The sequence below is a fragment of the Epinephelus fuscoguttatus genome, linkage group LG7 (genome assembly GCF_011397635.1).
Source record: "Epinephelus fuscoguttatus linkage group LG7, E.fuscoguttatus.final_Chr_v1".
Classification (NCBI taxonomy): domain Eukaryota; kingdom Metazoa; phylum Chordata; class Actinopteri; order Perciformes; family Serranidae; genus Epinephelus; species Epinephelus fuscoguttatus.
In genome coordinates, this window is record NC_064758.1 from 33,303,457 (window position 1) to 33,322,760 (window position 19,304).

Genomic DNA, 19,304 nt, shown 5'->3' on the forward strand with positions numbered 1-19,304 from the left:
ATGCTGACTGACAACTACTGTGTCTCATACACTGACTGTGAATAAGCACCTCATACAACCCCACTTAAAGAAATCCTAAATATGCCTTTAAGTAAAAGTACCAACACAACAATGTGAAAAAACTCCACTATAGTCCTGCACCACATGTTAGTTAAAGTACATAGGTATTGTCAGCTAAATTCACTTTAAGTATCAAAAGGAAGTACTCATTCTGTTACTACATTATATGCAGTCTGGTAGTTCAGTGCTGTGGTTCTCAAACTAGGGGTCGGGCCTTACAAAGAGTCATAAAATAAATCAGAGGGTCATCAAAAGATTAATGGGAGAGGAAAGAAAAGAAAACAAAGTTCTGCAGCACACATTGGTATTCATACTTTTCTCTTATCTTGTCTTTCTTTGGTGAAATACTGTTTAATCTCAGTTCTCTGGGCAACAAAGAACAGAACAGTTATTTATATGAAACCATCCGATAAGTTTAGAGGGGAAATCACTTTCTGGTGGAAGTGTTAGCAACTAATATAAATCTGAAATGTGACATCACCTCGACTACACATGTTTTTTGGAAGGGGTTACAAGCAAGAGAGGGTAGAAACAACTGGTTTAACACTGCATGATATTCTATAGGTTCATCATAAACAGGGTTCCTGCAGACTTTTTAAAGTCAAATTTAAGACGTTTTAAGACCTTTTTAAGACCTAAACAAAAAAAATTTATACTATTTAACACCAACAAATGGCATTAATACACGGCAGTAAACATCATGTTCACATCTCATCTGTGCTCCAGTGCCTGATGCTTTAACTCTCATCGCCCAAAGTTTTTCAGTATATCTTCTAAATTGCCTTGATGTCGTTACTTGTGACCGCGTTATGGGTAATAAGTCATAAAATCATATAACTAATCATGTAACTAGATACAGTAATAGGTAGATTTCATTAGGTTTTCAGACATGTCTCCATTAGTCTAAGTTTCATCTCAAAATTTAAGACTTCTCACAAGTAAAAATAAGACTTTTTAAGACATTTTATGGGCTTATATTTCCAAACTCAAATTTAATACTTTTTAAGACTTTTTAAGGATCTGCAGGAACCCTGATAAAGTAACTTTATCTTGAAGGATAAATGCAGTGCAGTGTTAATGTACCCCAGGTTTTAACAGAAATGGGGAAAACTGCATTCTCCTACTATGCACCTTGGACATTTTAATCTTCAAAAAGGTCTAAAATTAGAAATACTTATATCCACTGATGAATTTAAGGGCATCATAAAGAATGTGTTGACAGAGACATGTGCTTGTTTTTCTTGAGAGGCCACTATGTTTGAATAGTTGTTTTATTGTGGATTTCTGTATTATATGTTGTATTTGTTGCATTTTAAGTGTGTTCTGATTGGCTGCCAACTCAGCCAGCTCTCTTTTGTGAAAGATATTTTCAATCTCAATGGTACTTCCTGGTTAAATAATGAACAAAAAACAAATAAACAAGTAACAAGTGCAGCATTTCCTTCCTTGGTATTAAGGGGAGATTAGCACCTTTGTGATCTAACATCAGAAGCAAAGCTAAACACTGAATCAGGTCTTACTGTGATGAGATGAGTATTGAAGTAATAATCAATGATTTGTCACCTTTGGTAATGAACGTGCTGCGTGCAGGATCTTCTTCCTGTGGCTTGGGTCTGTGATCCCAATCTCTCTCAAGTCCTGGTCCTCCATTACATTGCTCCCCTATAGGAGAAAACAAAAAACAGGATCTCTGTTACATGACATTAACTTTAATTTCTTAAAGCTGAAGGCAAAGCATGTTGCAAGAGACAAAATCCTCCATAAGAACAGCCTATGCTGCAGGGGAAGTATTGATCATGAGTAATGCCACCATTGCAGAAAAAAGGTCAATTACTGTTGAGTGAGATCCTCAGACTCCTCCCTGGGACCCAACCTAGTGACTGTAAAGAGGCCACATCGATAACCCCTTAAATGAGATGTAAGTGTGTGGGGGAGGGGACTGACAGGGGAGTGTGTGAATGATGGTCAAACCCGTCTTTGGTTACACACTGTATCAGCTTTGGGACTGTGTGGCAGGTAACGGAGAACGGAGCGATAAATCAATGTCAGAACTGCAGAGTGGTCAGCGATATGATGGAGGGGTAGAATACCAGCGCGTCGATAGGTGACTCTAACTGATGGCTGCGGGGGAGAAAAAATCAAAACATCCTGACGTCTCAAAGGAAAGCCTCTGTTTCTCCACTGAGCGCCATTCATTAGCAACGTCCTGTTAGCTGATGTCTTTGTCTGACAGTCTAAATAAATGAATTATTACAAATCATTACCACTCCAGCGACCAATCAAAAGTCAGCAAGAGCTCCAGGTACTTCTTGTTGACTGTGTTACTTCTAAAGATGGAGGTCAGCAGCTAAATCTCATGTGTTAAAGTATCATGGTGCTTCATGGGAGCTGCTGCCTCAGGAACAAATTGTGACGGCTCAGGGCACATGTGGCTGACTCTTCAATATGAACCTCAAGTGAATCCTATAGCGCTCACCTCTGCACACACACACGCAGCAGTAACAGGATAGCAGAGAAGCTGTCTGCAGGTCAAACCTGACAGCCTGATTTTCATGCAGACACTGTCGATGCAAACGAGGGGTGGAGAGGGTGAGGAGAGGGGAGGAGTGAGCCTGTCACTGAGAGTAAAAACTGCAGAGTAATGTGTGTAATGCTGATTGTACAATCACAATGTTACTTGCAATTTTGCTGATTTAGATACTAAGAAACACTTCTGCAGTGATACAACTCTCACAAGGCATACTGTATGTGTTATGTATGTTATATGAACAGCTGAGCAGGTGGTTAAGAGTTTGCGTCAACCTGTGTGTGGGAATTTTGACAAAGAAAAAAAGAAGGAAAGAAAGAAACTAAACTATTGTAAACTACTTAGTCGGCAAGATTTCATTGGTCGCTTAGTCGCGGAAAAAAATAGTGAAACTTTATTATGAGCCGCGCCTTGTCAAAATAAATCAAAACCTATATGACTGGACCATGTGGGAATTTAATTTGAAAGGACACACGCAAGAAGTGGCCACGCTCAGCAGTCAGACAGGAGTCAGGTTAATTTCCAGGGCTGGTACCTGCGGTTATTCCACAGGGTAGTTAATAACATGTCTGGCAGGAAATCCAAAGTGTGGGATCATTTTGAGAAGGTGAAGAACGAACCCAAGGTGATATGTAAACTCATCTTCATTTACACGACTACGGACATTAGGTTACAAACTTTATTATAACAGTGTTTAACTTTATATGACGGTATTTTTTTAATCTTTGTTATGACTAGGGCTGCCCCCGACTAAGAATTTTCCTAGTAAACCAACAGTCATCATTTAGGGCCATTAGTCGACTAGTCGCCTGCATGTTTAAGATATTAATTTAATTATTAAATTATATATTTTGGGCGGGGCAACACAATGGTTTGAGTTGAAGGTGAGAGAAAGAATAGTATCAGTAACATTGTTAACACTGTGCTACATTACAGAGAAATACAAAACTGTACTAATGAACCTTCATTAATATAGGCCTATATTTTATCTACAAGTGCACGTCACACACTGAGCAAGCCACATGTTAATAGATAGATAGATAGATAGATAGATAGATATTGTTTATTGTCCTTTCGGAAATTTTTCTTGTTTGTGGCCGTCAGAAAAAACAGCAAACATTACAGTGAAGACACCACAACACAAACACTTGACACTGCAGACAAAACCCTCAGACAATTCATAACATGATGATGATGATGACGCTGTCGGCTAATGGGCATGTAGCTACTTACATGTTTCAGACTATACGTGATCGACAGTTAGCTGTCAGCAGAATGTTAAACCGTTATCACAGTGATGTTAAACCTGAGGATTTATTCACTGTGAGCGAAACAAACTAACAGCTTTCCAGTTCATATTTTGATATTATTTGCAAGTCACAGTGGTGCTCCATGGTTGCAAAATGTGATTAAACTGTTGTAGCCTAGAGCCCTGCAGGTACAAAAACACACGCCTCGCCTGCTCACACACTATTGCCCAGGAGGAAGTGGTCTGGATGGCTGGTGTGTGTGAGGTATCATGTTTGTGCCTGTGGCTTACAAAACAAAAAGACATGACATGACATGACATGATCTTTGTGATATAATCATCATACATCAAGTACAATCGATATATCAGCCACCCCTACGACAGACTGGAAATGACAGAGACAGACAGACAGAAAGACAAAGAAAGATGCAGACAGCAAAAAGACAGACAGAACGAACAAGAACAGACAGAGAGAAAGAAATAGATGAAAATGGACAAGGAAAGACAGAAATGCAAACAAAATGAGTGCATGAGCTCTCACAGGAAGTCACATCGGTCATATATGGTGAAACACAGCCTCACTCACAGCTCATATTGACGTGACGCATCTCCTTGGCTTTCTTAATACCTCGCTCTAAACTGACATCTTAAAGCCCATTATCTGTGAGCAGCAACACGCCGATCGCTGCCTCTCCAGCTGAGGATTGAAACTATTTGGAGAGCTGGATAGATAATAATGCTTTCAGTGTGTGGATCATTGCATTACTGTCCCACTGGAGATTAACTGATAAATGGCTCTGTGGGGGAAATATAGCTCTAACAGAGCCAATCCACAGTCTTTGCTCCCATTTCCTGGATTGTTTCTGCACTTCTTACTGTTAAGTAGATGTGTTTTAATGCAGCAATTTAGTTACTTATGCAGGCACCTGCTTTCTGCTTTGCTGCATCCAAAGTGCTCTGTTAATATGACTTTGTAAAATTTTTAGATGCTGTTTATAATAGTCATCACTAAGGTAAGCACAGGAGAGGCTCAGTAAGGAAACGCATTTAAATAATAGAGCTTTTTCACTGCAGATATTTGCAGCTTGTCAAAATGTTTGGTGTGAAAAAGCCAAATTATTTTATCAGAACAAAACACTGATAGCTTTTTCTCTGTATCTCTGTATATTAAAGGGATGGTTCAAATCTTTTGAAGTGAGGTTGTATGAGGTGCTTATCCAGTGTATTACACACAGTAGATGTCAGCTGGCACGCTCCCAGTTTGGAGAAGCAGGCACGAGCACCACTACAGAAGCTAAGTTAACGTACTGCTGTTGAGGGGGAGGTAACAAAACGTATTTTAGATATCTAAAAACAAGTCCCACCTACTGAAAACAAAATTGGTTTAAGTGAACACTATATTTAAAATGGTTTCACAGCTTTACCCTGCTGTCAGACAAAGATTTCCGAAGGGGAACTGAAGCGGTTATTTTGCTCTCCTAAAAGCCAGACTCCATTAAAAGGATCATTAATTTAACACAGGAGCTGCTGGTCTACTGCTGCCTCGATCAGTTAGTATGTTTGTGAGACTTTGGTGTTTTAAAGGGTTAGTTGAGATTCACCAAAGTCACACAAACATACTAACTGATCGAGGGAGCAGTAGACCAGCAACTCCTGCGTTCAGCAAGCTAAAATCACTGTTTTTCTCAATGGAGTTTGGCTTTGACGAGAGCATAGATGGGAAACTGAAGCCAATAACAGCTTTCACATCTGAAAGGGCTGCCTGCAGCGAGGTAAAGCGGTGAAAATATTTTAAATAAAGTGCACAATGAAGCTATTATACAGTTTTTTAGGTGGCTAAAATCTGTGTTGCTGCTGTCCCTGTCCACAGTCGTACATCACGTAGCTTCCGTGGTGGTACTCCTGCCTGCTTCTAGAAACTGGCTGCATGCTGACCAACATCTATTGTAGGTAATACACCAACATCGGATTAGTGCCTTACGCAAAAGATGTGAATTATCCCTTTACATCATGTTGGGCTTTGGACTGTTGGTCAGACTAAGATCACCTTGGTCTCAGAGAAATTGTGGTGGGACTTTATCCAGAATCTTCTGACATTTTAAGCCCAGTTCAGACCAAAGATCCGCGACGAGACAAGTTGAAACATGCAACTACTTGCGACAAGCTCTTCTGCACCATTCTAAAAACCTGCCAGTTCACACCAATGCAACTAGATGAGATGGTATATCATCTCTATTCAACAACTCTCCGTACTTCCGTTTTGATTTCCAGCTTTTCAGGTTTATTTTGTGGCTGAATATAATTTGTAGCTTCTTACAATATGAATGACGATAGTGAGAGTGAAATACAGGCTACAGTTGCATTTGTAGTAGTGATGAAACGGGGAAAACAAACAAAATGAGCATCAGATGGACTGTATTCATGATAAATACACTACAATAATATAAGTAAGCAGAGCCGATTAGTTAGTCAGTGAGAATGTGTGTCTCGGGGCGAGCAGCAGTGACCCGCTGTTCGACACCGGCATGCAGTGAGGATGGAAACAGGGAGCTCGGTGGGGAAGGAGCACCTGCCACACGATTAACTTTATGACCAAACAACACCAATAGACAAAATAATCTTTAGTTACAGCCCTACCTGACATAACTAGACATTTCTAGGTTGGAAGTAAGGCTGCAACTAATGATTCTTTTCATTGTCAACTAATCATTTTATTGACAAATGTGTTAAAATGTTGAAAAATGTCGGTCTGTCTCTCCCAAACCCCAAAATTATGTCATCTAATGTCTTGTTTCGTACTCACGCCAAAGGGTTTTAGTTCACCGTCATGGGAGAGTGTGTAAAGCTGCCAATATTTGAACGTAGGAAGCTGCAATAAGAGTATTTTGGGGTACTTTTATAGTACTTTTCTATGAAAAATGACTCAAACCGATTAGTCAACTACTAAAATAGTCACCGATTATTTTAATAGTCGATTAGTCATCGATTAGTTGACTAATCGTTGCAGCCCTAGTTGGAAGTTGAGCTGATTTGTTGCAGTGTTTATTTCAAACCACATTTAAGTTATCCAAAGCCTTCTGGTTTCTGTTTGTGATCCTAACAGTACCGTCCAATTACTTTAGTGGCAGGTAAACAGTCCGTGCGGAGAGCAACAGAGGCAGAGCACATTTTGCCAAAATGCAGTGTTGAACATACTGGCTATCATCTAATGATGATTTAGCCTTTTTTTTGGCTTTTTGCCTTTGTTGGATACGGTGGTGGGCCACAGACTGGAATCCAGCCCGCAGACGCTGTGGCAAGGACATTACTTTTGTATATGTGGCGTCTGCTCTACCCATCGAGCCACTGGGCGCCCCATGATTCAGCTTTTTATTAGCATTTTTATTTATTTATCCACATTCATATGTAGATATACGTTTGGCAATTAGCTGAAATGACTGTTGCATGGGAGAGAAAATCTTGGCCCATAAAGTATATCTGCTGGCTACACCAGCTTGCTGCCTGAACTAAACTCTACTGGATGCAAGGACTTTAAATTTGAACCCTTGTAAGGTGGAAGATACTTAAAAAGGATCATCTTGTCTTTGAGAGGTAGCAGAGTTGATGAAACTCCCATCTCCCGCAACATTAATATTACATTCACCTCTGCTTTATCTTGATAAGCCATTTATCCCCACACAAAGACTCCGAGAACACAAACAGTGTGACTTGAAGGGACGTGCCGGTGACAACTCTGTGGGGAAAATCCTGACTAATGTGGCTCCGCTTTTTCCTCAGCAGGTCTAAAAAGTGAGAATACATTAGTTGAGAGAAAGCTGACATCAGCACAACTCGGGTGAGAAGAATAGATCTAGAGTATTGTAGGCTAGGTGGTTTTGTGTCTGCGCTTGGTGCGGCCCATCCATCTCTGCTTTCCCCTTTCCTCTCATTAAAATGCTGCTCTCTCCTCGGCCGATCCAGAGAGCAGCGACAGCGGTCCCTCTGGTTTAAAAGCACTCTGAATTCAGGCCAGGGCCTCGAGGGCACGGATCACTCATCCTGACCGTCTAAAGGACAGCCAACCAGCAGCACTGAAAGTCATAGTTTGTCCTCCTAAACAGGCTGTCATAAGAACACACAGTCACAAAGAGACACGAGGAATTGGTGACAGACAAAAATGACAAAAATATTTTAAAATGAAGCGTGTATTCTGTCAAATTCATGCACAAATGTTTTTGAAAGAGGCAAATGGACAACAATTCATCACCACCATTACTCAAGCAGCAAAATCAATTAATCCATCCCCAATCCATGAGCCTCTAATGCATGAAGCCATTACTGAATTTCCAATTTGTCTGCAGGCTTTGGTGGCATTGACTATCTCCAGTGTAACTGCTCCGCATTTATCCAACGACAGAAAATAACAACGTGGACAGAGAAAAGACAGGAGACACAATCGAACTGAGATTACACAGATGCTGCACAGCAGTACAAAAAGATGTTGGGTCGTCTCATGTTTCTCTCACCTTTGTGCAATTTATAGATTAAAGCCAAGTTTTTTCTTGAGAAGTTATTGCTTCTGGTGCACACTGAGTCACCTCCACTGACATGAAACATAAAGTAAATTTGCTCCTCTCTAACCGTCCCCATGAATGCCAGCTTCAAACAGCGATGTCCCTGCAGAAGTGCATCGGCGACACAGTTGCCTCGAATACAAACTAAGTTGGAGCTCAGTTGGCTGATCCTGTCACAGCCGACGACGCAGACACCAGAAGCTGTGCTCAGAAGAAAAGGAAGAGAAGAGAGAAAAAAGAGTGGATTCGTTTCAGCAAGCATTACTTGTCAGTACCAGCGAGGGCTGGAGCGCAGCACGGCCGCACAGGGCTTGTTTCATCGCTACATTTGCTCCATGAGTCGATAAAAAGCATCTAATTGGTTTCAGAAGGGGCTTGTCTCTGCTTCGGTGCTTGAACACAATACAATCACTGCTGTTATTGATCCACTTCTACAGCGAGCCTGCAGGATAGACAGAGATCACAGCGTCTGACTGGCAGAGTAAACACTGTTTAATTAGTGATCTCACTGCACAGCGGACATGCTGTTTCTCAGCCATTGTTTGTCACTGCTGTTCTTACCCACGGGAAGATTAAAAGAAGGGAGACTGGCACAGTGTGCTGCTCAGTTGACGCTAAATTTCTACATTTGACGATGAAAAGGATTAAAAAGACTGTTACTGCCTGCACAAGAATTTGACTTCTTGACTGTCTATCATAACAGCTCAGCTACAGAGGAGATATCAGGGCAGTATCATATTCTTAAAGAGATTCAGCCTGAGGGTTCTATCTTACACCCGACGCAAAGCGCAGCTGTCATTGCAACTTTCAGACCAACGCAGTTGTCATTTTCACGGCCAGCGCCTACGTTGTGTAAGAAGAACATGTACTTGTGCCCATCTGTGCACCCATGGGCGTGTAGGTCTTAAAATGAGGTGTGGTCAGGCCACAGAAAGCCATTATACAACTGACCAACAAAAACTTGGTCTAATATCTGAATAAGGCAGAGCGCTCACATCTTGAGTTTGCCAAATCTGCTCTGTAAATACTTTACACCAGGAGCAGGGGCAACTGTTTTTTAAGGAAATGGGAGATGACACTGAATTCATATTACACCCAAAACACACCTTTGATTAAATAGGGACAAAATACAACCTCTTTGCCCCTTGCGTCTCACCTTGCACTCAGATTATGTGCCATTTAATTGACAAAAGTGGAGCTAGATTCACCCTAAATGCACTCTAGACCCTGAGCTACAGATCATGTTCACAGGGCCCACAGAGTCAGCCATGATTCTACAGCGATGCATGTCTGTAATGTCTAAGTATATGTAGAGTTTGTGTGTTATTTAGAGCTGATACATGGGATCAATTTGGTAATTACGAGAATGGATTCATTCAAATGTCAATCAGTACGAAGAAAGTGTTCAATATTAAATAAATCGATAAGACATGATGAAATAAATAACTGCACAGTAGAAAATCTATAAATGAATCAATATATTATGATGATGACTGAGTTAAACTAATTAGACATATATTATACATTAAAATGAGATTTAAAAAAAGGCTACAGTCAACTATGACAATAAGAATAAACAAGTAACATTTTATAATATCGTGCTGAATTATTTTACAAATTATTTTTTTCTGTATTTTATGCAATTTATTAAAGGAACAGTGTGTCAGATTTTGGGAGCTTTAATGGCATCTAGTGGTGAGAACTGCAGATTACAACCAGCTGAAACTTCTCCCCATTAAAAGTCCTTCTGTGTTTTTTATTCAGGAGGTTTTTACCGTAAGCCGAATTATCCGCAGAGGTCTCTTCCTCTCCAAAATAAACAGACCAGGTGATTAAAACTGGTAAAAACACTGAATAAAGCTGTTTCAGGTTACAAATCCATGTTTCTCCTATGATGTTTGGCACAGTGCAGGTGGGCAGCACCTGCTAATGTGTGCTGACCATTTGTCTCTGATAACTTAAAAAATATTTACCTAAGGATTGAACTTTTTCCTTATATTGGTCTTATACTTAAAGAAATGCTTAAAGTTTGTTAAACCATTGCACAAAGAACCATAGTAACCAGAGTAAGGACAAAAACATAAAGTATGTCTGACTCCATCAACCGCAACATGGTTGGGTTTATGGAGATATATGAGAAAAATTAAGGCACCCCTAGAAGAGTGTTCCGTGACCGGGAGAACCCGATGGACACGCTTAATTTTGAGCAAATGAATGTGTACTTTAAATTTTACCAGAAGTCAGTTTATGATTATGACCATCTGGGATTTATCACTCAACTTCCCGAAGCTGCACTCTTCCAGCCCCTTTATAATTAATGAGTGCTCTGTGGTTTTATGCAATGGGACTTTTGCTGTCAGTTATTGGCAAGGTATTTTAATGTAAGGCGTCATACTTACGGAACAAACTTAAGGTGCTCTGTACTACTGGCCCCGGACATTAAGGAAGGTTTTACCAGGAGCCATATTATCCGCAAAGGTCTCTTCCTCTTTTAAAACAAACAGACCAGACCCTAAATCTACACACTGACCTTTTAATGCAATAATGTATTTCATAATTCCTTATTTATTTATTCAATATTGAACATTTCAGGGCTCCATAAATGTGCGGTGCCTCGAGTCTGGTGCTACTAATGAAATCAGACTGGTAACCGTGCCAACAATGAAACCTGTTCCTGTTCTATCCACCTCAGTGCACACGAGCACATTTAACACAATTAGAAAAGTTTAGCAAAGACAAGGTGACTCAGAGGGCAAATCTCATTTCCAAATGAGACCCATTTGTGATTCTTAAAAGGTCAACATTTACCGAGAGAAGGACACGCTGTTTAAAGCCTGCAGCTTTTTTTCCCAAATCCTCTGGAGATTTCAGGAAGCCAGGTGGTCTGTAAGCCGCGTTTAAAGATAGAAAAATTGCCAGCTCTCCGCTTTGGAAAAAAGAAAAAGAGCGAGTACTCAGGGCTGAGGATGGTGTGAAAGACTAAAAGACAGTAGGAAGATTATACCTGGAGAGTAACTTCAGAGGCTTCGGCGCAGAATTAAACATGGGTGTTGATGACACCGGATGAAAAGGAGAGAGGCAGATAAATGTGGAAATGCTCTCTTCTCAGGTTATGTAAAGGAGATTAAAGTATCATGCAGGTATCAGTGTATGCTGAAATTAGTCAGACACAGCTGGGGTCTACAGCTATAAGATAAAGAGCACGAAATAATCTCATCTATTTTGGTTTTAATTTGTGTAAAGGTTCTAGCTTTGTAATGGTATCCATAACAGTTAAACATTGTTGCTTAGTAAGACAAAATCTGCTCTCTGGAGACCGAGAAGTCCTAATATACAATATTTATAAGTCTAATTAACACACTGTAATTAACAAGAAACCATAATGGGCATAATTTATCTCCAAACAACACCAAAGAGCCACCTGCCATACTCTAACTTTAATATGCAGCCAGAAGACGGACAAAGCAACTAAAACACCCTATAAAAAAGACTAAATGTAACTTCATAACTATTGAATTAACTGAGAGGTGACTCATATTAGGCTGCATGAAGTTTAACACCCTTCTCTATACACTATACTCCATATTCTATTCATCTCACTGTGGGTTGGGTTCAGCTCATGACTGCTGTTGTCATGATTTTTGAGGCAGCTGCCCTAAATTTACAATTTCATAGTCTGTGAAAAATAATGCATTGAAACATTGGGTTCACCCCGGGCAAACATTTTATCTTTCCACACAGACAGAAAACCTCTTGTCGGATCATGAAAATGCCTTTGAAGATACAACACGCTGCTGGATAACAGGTTTTAACACTGTGTGACCGAATCAAGGAGTAATGTGGAGTGCTGAGGTTACAAGTGTGCCTTTGACAAGATGACATTGCCAACTACACAGTATGTGAGGTTATTAACACAGAAGCAAAACATTATATGCTATGTAAAGATATAGTGGTGTAATGGCGTTCTGAGCACAGAATGAAGTCACACTCCCTTTGTGTGTGTCGTAATCCAGACGTCTTTGTTTGTTGTTGGTGTGGACGTATCGACCGCGCATGCATGCGAGTCCCTGTGAGCTCTGTATGTGTATCCCACTGGCTAGCTCCTCACTGCCACTCACTGCATTTATACGATGGTTACCGCTGATATCTGGACGGTGTCATCGCAGCATAGAGCCCACCCTCTGGTTTCCCCCCAGGTAAAACAGGCCCTTTCACACACGCACTCCAACCCTGAAATTAGCTAGATGTTACCCACAGTGCGTATCCGTTTAATGTCCAAATCGATTGGATTGGACATTTTACTTTTTTTTTTTCTGCCAGCTCCCTAGGACAAAGTCTGTGTAATGTCCGATTGAGCCCATGTGTGAATAGAGCAGGTAACTGTGCAGAGAATTCACAGCAAGCGAGTGGGCGTGTTGATGATGCTTCCTGAAGAAAACAAACTGAAGAAAGAGGTTCATTTACACAAAGACGGCAAGAAACTGTCTCACTGGAGAGATGACGAGATTTGGGAACTTCTGTCAGTAAGGTCCGAAGCCGAAATCATCAGACAAATTAAAGGAGTTGCAAGAGATTGTGCCGCTTATGACGAAATTACAAACTGGCTACATGACTGCGGTGTAATCCACGTCATGTCCTGCCACCTGCAAACTCTCCTTAGGTGCCTTCCGCAAATAAACCACACTATTTCCAGTAGGTGACAGCTGTTTTGACACAAACAATCTACTGTTGTGTGTTACATGTGTGAAAGAGAACAGCTGATGTTAGCTCTGTCAGCACTGTTGTCATTCTTAGCACTGTTTATTAAGGTAACACTGTTAGATGCTCACTTCCAGCTCAGCCATCTTCGTGTTGAGAACTGTATGCAGACAATCCTGAATCAGACTCTGAATGATAGATATGCTCTGAATGTCACACACAGCTCATTTAAAGCAACATAAGACCAAATGGAGCTACACTGGCTCATATACCATCTAATCTTTTCTATCTCATTTTTTAAAGGTATACAGTGAGGGTATTGTTACTGTTTGTAAACACATCATTGAAACTCCTCCCTACACTGCTCGTATGCTCCCTGCAGGCTGCTACTGTAGGAACGTTATATTTGATGTAATGGAAAAGCTGATACTACACAATTATTCAAAATATGATTGAATCACAAAATGGCCAAGTGCAATATCTAAATTTTTTGATACAGTTCAAATTTGTCAAAACATACCATTACACATGCAGCACTGTTGTGCTACAGAGATGCCCCTGCTCTTGTTTTTTTTCAGTGAACATGAAATACAAAAAGTACCATTACCACTAAAATCATGACTCATTAAACTCATTGTTCCAAAGTCCATTCCGAAATCATCATGATGCCCTGTGGCTAAGGTCTGGTTAGATTTAGGCACAAAAACCACTTGGTTAGGGTCAGGAAAAGATCATGGTGTGGGTTAAAATGAAAAAGAAAGTGACAAACACATAAGCCGTGAGCCTGCTCCGCCTCAAGCCGGTCGTGGCGCACCATACGCCCGCCGCGAACCGTTCAGCACCGCGGGCAGTCGGACTAATGGGATGTCGAACCAATGGGCTGTCGAACCAATGACATGGACCCTCAGTAAAGTCCAAACCTCATCTGTGTGCTGTACCCAGAAACATCCCAAATGCAGATACATTTGAAAATTAGAAAATACAGGTAGTCATCAGCATCCCTGAACACACTGCCACACACTTCTAGTAGCTCATAAGTGATTTCTGAGAGAGATTACTTCTGTATGAGTATGAGTACTTTTTTTTTTTAGTTTGTTTGTTTAGGAAAATCCTGCACAGTTTATCTTTAAGATTGTTTTCTTTGTGTTGTGCAAACTATAATTATTTTTAAACGTTAGCTGAGATGAAATTAGTAAGATGAAATGGCCCAAAGTATTCTGGTGTGCAGATGATTAAAAATTGGAATAGGTGTTTAATTTTGATTTATTTAACTTTGTTAACTTTGTCCCAAAAGCCTGAAAAAGAAGGTAAAATGGACGATTTAATTAGTATTTACTCTGATCTCTCGAGTATTATATACTGAATGTTTGTCCGAGATTTAGAAATTGTTTTTTCTTAGTTTTGGAGGGTTGTTTGGTTTATACATTATATGCAACACTCTAGATCTGGATTGTATGAATATGTGGTGTCCTGTAAGCCCATGTGGGGTGGGCATTAAATAAGTTGCATGTACATGACATTGTACGTGTCAAGAATTTTGAGAGTTGTTGTTTCTCTGCATGTACATTCACAGTTTCTCACCAAACACAAAAAGTGAAATCAACTGTGGTGTTTGGATGGGATGAAAACCAGCAAACAGCTCTTCTCGTGTTAAAGAGAAGATGCATGACACGCCTGATGGAGGAGAAAACAGTTTTCATCTTGACACACAAGACGGCAGTCTCATTCCCAACATACCCACCGGCTCAGCCTACCAGCTGGGTCCCTCTTTCTCTCCTCCATCAGTCCTCATTACTGACACAAGCAACGGAGCCAACTCATAGTGGCGTCGCACACTTTGGGCTCTATAAACTTGTCGGCTTGGCAACAGCATCCCATTGCTCACTGAGACGTCTCTCCGTTCTGGCCAGGCATCAGCTGCTTCTCAGGCAGCCGGCCCACTGACTGTAAGTGAGAGGCCATGACAGCGGCCTCCTCAGATGGAGACAGACTGTCTGAGAGCCTGAGAGCAGCATAAACCTAATTCAAGACGCAACAAGGAGTAATGATATCATAGTTCCTGTAAACAGAATATTTGACAGCACGGATCAAACTGCATATTGTCTGGTTGAAAGGATGTGTAAATCTTAGCAAACATCGATAAATGCACTGCCTCAGAGCCAAGAGGGAAGCTTCAGCCACTGAATCACTTAGAGGATATTGTGACTTTTATAAAGCATGTGGTGTAATGTGTGGTATTGAGTTATGTGTTGAATCTACTCAGAATAAACAGTTTCTACAATAAAATCTTGCAGCTGCTGAAAAACAAGTGAGACTCATCGTAAAAAGGGAAGGGGTCGTTACAGATTTCAGCTAATTGAACTTCAGACGAAGCTAATGGGATCATCTCACAGCTAATGGAGGGTGGCGTCAATTGGATTATTGCACAAAGACACAAACTGGAGTTAAGCAGGAGTGAGACAGTGAAAGACAACAGGAAACAGATCATAAAAGTGAGGGAAGACAAGTGGATGCAACACTCAAGAGCATTAAGGTCAATTTAGACATTAAAAGAAGTGGGGAACTCACCATGTAGTGCAGGTCATCGAAGCCGTTCAGGAGTAGTTTGCTCTCATACTGCGGCAGCCCCACGTGCTCCAGCCAGTCTCCCACAGGCTGGTCCAGCAGCCGGCCGGCAGCACCTGCTGACAGGGGAAAGCGCTTCAGGAGGGAGAAACCTTTCAGCCGGTAGCAGCGGCACTCTGAGGAGGAGACGTGGCATTGCCACATCATTCTCGGCCAGCAGAGCCGAGCGCACCAGCAACACGAAGGCGGGGGAGACAGTGTCCTCTGTGGACAGGGCGTCAGCTCCCGCAGGGCAGCGGGGGCTGAACCACAGTCACCCAAGATGGCTTAACGTACCCCTGATCTCAGGGGAGAGGGAAATGATAAAGGGCTGTGAGCTGGTGCTTTACCAGCTAATATCCATTAAATTCTCTGCTGTGACAGTCAGTCAGGAACATGCCAAAAACACATTTACAATCAACAAGACGCTGCCTCACTGGACTGAACAACAGTTCATCTCCAACTCGGAAAAAAGTCAAAACGTCCCATGTCAGGAGGTAACATCTTGTGTCCAAAAATTAAGCTGATTAAATTGAGATCCAGTTTTGTAATGAAGAGAAACTCAGAGATAAAGTGTTAACGTGTTTCAGCCACGCAGGAAGTTCTTTGGAAACTTGCAGCCAAGAAGCAGGTGACAGTTAATTACCAAACAGGCTCATCCCCGATTCACAGACACAACCTGCTCAGCATATAATCCACCACGCACGATCCAGACAGCAATCTACCTGAGAACATGACAGCGCTCACACGGAGAGTGGCAGGACAGACAGAAACTCATGAGCTGAGATTGACTGAGAAAAAAAGCGACACTGACGGCTGTCAGCAGCCTGAGCCGAGGGGAGCCTAACCTGTACAAGAACAGACGACTGCCTCTATTTCTTTACATAATACCAGTACGATATAACTCAATTTGAAAGCAAGAAACACACATTTTCTATTGCGATAATCACACTTAAATTACCTTTAACTCTTAAGTGGATAACTGCATCTCAACCACTATTAAAAGTTACATACCATCTAGAAAAAGCTGGCAACCTACATTAACAGACAGATATCAAAACATAACATTAATGTGTAAAATGCACATTTTAAAGCCTTTTTCTCCCCTTGTTAGCGCTCTCATCATCCATTCAACCTAGTGCAGAACCAATCCTGTTTTAGAGGAGATTCCCACGTCATAAATCCCATTTTTGGTCACTCCAGAAACTTAGAAATGTGTCATCGGAGTAAAAAATCCAGTCAAGGATCCAATCACCTCCTTCAAAGAGCACTTAAGTAATAGCTGGCCCCCAGAATGAACTCCTCTGCAGACGAGAGTGCTCAAACTGTCTCTCCTCAGTCTGGTACAGTCTCTGAGATGTGGTCAAGTTCAGCAGCAGCCACTTCTAACCCCTCAGTAGTCCTCTGTGGGCTGAGGAGTGGACCACCTAATCCTACAGATGCCGTGCTGGCGTCCTTCTATTGTCCTGGCTGTTCACAATTCTGCTGCCTGCAATTCCTCTCTCCTCCCTTACTCTGACTCCCTCTCCTCATTGCACACGCTTCCCCACTCCTCCCTCTCTCCCTCTCTCTGAAACACTGCAGGTGGCTGCTCTATGTCAGCGCGAGCTGCCGTTTCAGCTACAGACCCTCCACCCCTCATTACTCGCAGTCGCTCCTCTGTATCAGTCTTTTTCTTTTTCTCACACTCATTAGGTTTCCTTCACCCTCCTCCGTCATTTCTTTCACTCTGATGCAGAAGTAAATCAGCAAAGAGCAGAAAAGTACAAGAGACTGCAGGCACAGAGCCAATCAGCCAGAGACATCACTGCTCCAGTCAACACTGAGAGGAGGCAAACACTGGACTGAATCAGAGCGGGTAGGGAGGAAAAAAAGTGCATCAAATAGAGAGGCTCCTCTCCAGCGAGTCCCTTGATGGCCTCCTGACAGCTGCTTCATTGAGACAGAGCTGAGGGCGCGCTGGCTCTGAGATGATTGAGGCTCACACACAGATGAGGAGTGGATTCAGGCGTGTTCAGGCCAGATAGATACAGCGAGTGATGGGCCGCTAACTACTTCACTGCAGTGGTCTCAGCTTTCCTCATGTCTACCGAGCAAAATGAGCTCATCCCCTGACATGCGTGCTAGTTAATATTTAAACAGCTCACTCGGGTGCAGGGCATAACAAACAGCAGGGCTCAAATCAGAAGACAGACAACTTTTGTGCAAAGCCGCTGCAATGCTTAAATATATTAAAATGTGGCTGAGGGAAAGTGTGAACTGGAGGTGAGTGATGAATAATGTGAAAGGCTGAAGGGAAGGAGTCAATTGTGCGGGTTTACTGCTACAGTCCCCGGGCGCCATCCATCAACTCTGACGACAGGCTTTTGAAAAGCCCAAAGAATAACAGGAGAGCAGGTACAGAATCCCTAACACAAAGACGTTACTTTACAGAGTGAAAAAGCTAGATCTAGTAAAGTGTCTCTCAGGTGCCTTCTGAGTTAGGTTTAGAGAGCAGTGCTTAGAAGCTAGGTGGCCTGTGTCACACACACACACACACACACACATGGAGCAACCACTGCTTTGAAATAAGAACAGGGTTCCTGGTGGGAGTTTGCATGATAAGGCGACTAGTCCAGTGGTATTTATATGTGTGCACAAAAGCTTCTATAATGTGTGTCATCACCCTTAAACGACATGAGTAAATAAAAATAAGACAGGTAGCTTTCGTGATACTGTCTACTGACTTTTTTTCTCTTTTCTTTCGTGGTAGGTCGTCTTCGCTGGTGATTTGTTGTAATTGCTCCAACCAATAAAGCAATTCATTGTCCCACTCACTGCTTTCTCCTTTTAAATGTTATCATTCCTCACACTGGCTGCCAATCGGGGCCTCTGATGTGTCACACGCTTAGAAATCCCACGCGACAAATTGGTTCCCCGTTAAGTTTTTTTTAATTAAATTAAATTACATTTTTTAGCAAGAGTTTGCCTCTTTATTAGGAAATGGTTGCGCACAACATACTGAATAGAGTCACTTTACATTCATTCATAACTTTTTGTACAGGCCCAGGTGAATATTGCAATAATAATGTGTGGTTAGCACAAAATCCCACGGCACACCTGGATTGGCATCATGGCACGGCACACCATTTGAGAAACACTGGACTAGTCGGTTAAACATTGCTACCCTTCTGAGCCCGCAACAAAAATAACAGTCAGTTAAATTTATCATTCAATTTATTATTATTCTATTGTGTTCACTCTCTAAAAATGCTGTTGTAATAATCAGGCACATTTCCTAAAGATTTACTTTCCTTAATGTTAATTGTTAACTTTCATTTTGTCAGTTTTTTTTGTAGGATAATGTGCAATGTTCACACTGCATGGTGCAAAGCGCTGCACATTTCAGCAGCATAGAAATTACAATTTGTTTCTTGAAAAATGTGATTAACGTCTTAAAATGGCTCTTATAATTTACACGATATTTTTTGGACAATTACAATTACTAACATTATAGATGAAATTGGGGAGGCAGTAGCTCAGTCCATAGGGACTTGGGTTAGGAGACAGAGGGTCGCCGCCTCAAGTCCCTGTATGGACCAAGTATGGTGGACTGGTGGCTGGAGCGGTGCCA

The 19,304-nt window shown here is 41.6% G+C and overlaps 1 protein-coding gene across 10 annotated transcripts in view; it reads right to left on the reverse strand.

The window, feature by feature from the left end:
- LOC125891352 (ankyrin repeat and SAM domain-containing protein 1A-like) overlaps positions 1-19,304 on the reverse strand; it is a 101,255-nt gene that overhangs the window by 12,372 nt on the left and 69,579 nt on the right. For 6 of the 10 annotated variants that reach the window (XM_049580575.1, XM_049580569.1, XM_049580566.1 and 3 more), the window contains 2 exons: positions 15,656-15,771; positions 1,624-1,722 (listed from right to left, as the gene is read on the reverse strand). In XM_049580575.1, the coding sequence (XP_049436532.1) occupies positions 1,624-1,722; positions 15,656-15,771 (215 nt within the window). The remainder of the gene's footprint in view (positions 1-1,623; positions 1,723-15,655; positions 15,772-19,304) is intronic. The other 4 variants (XM_049580571.1, XM_049580568.1, XM_049580567.1 and 1 more) reach the window with 1 other exon arrangement.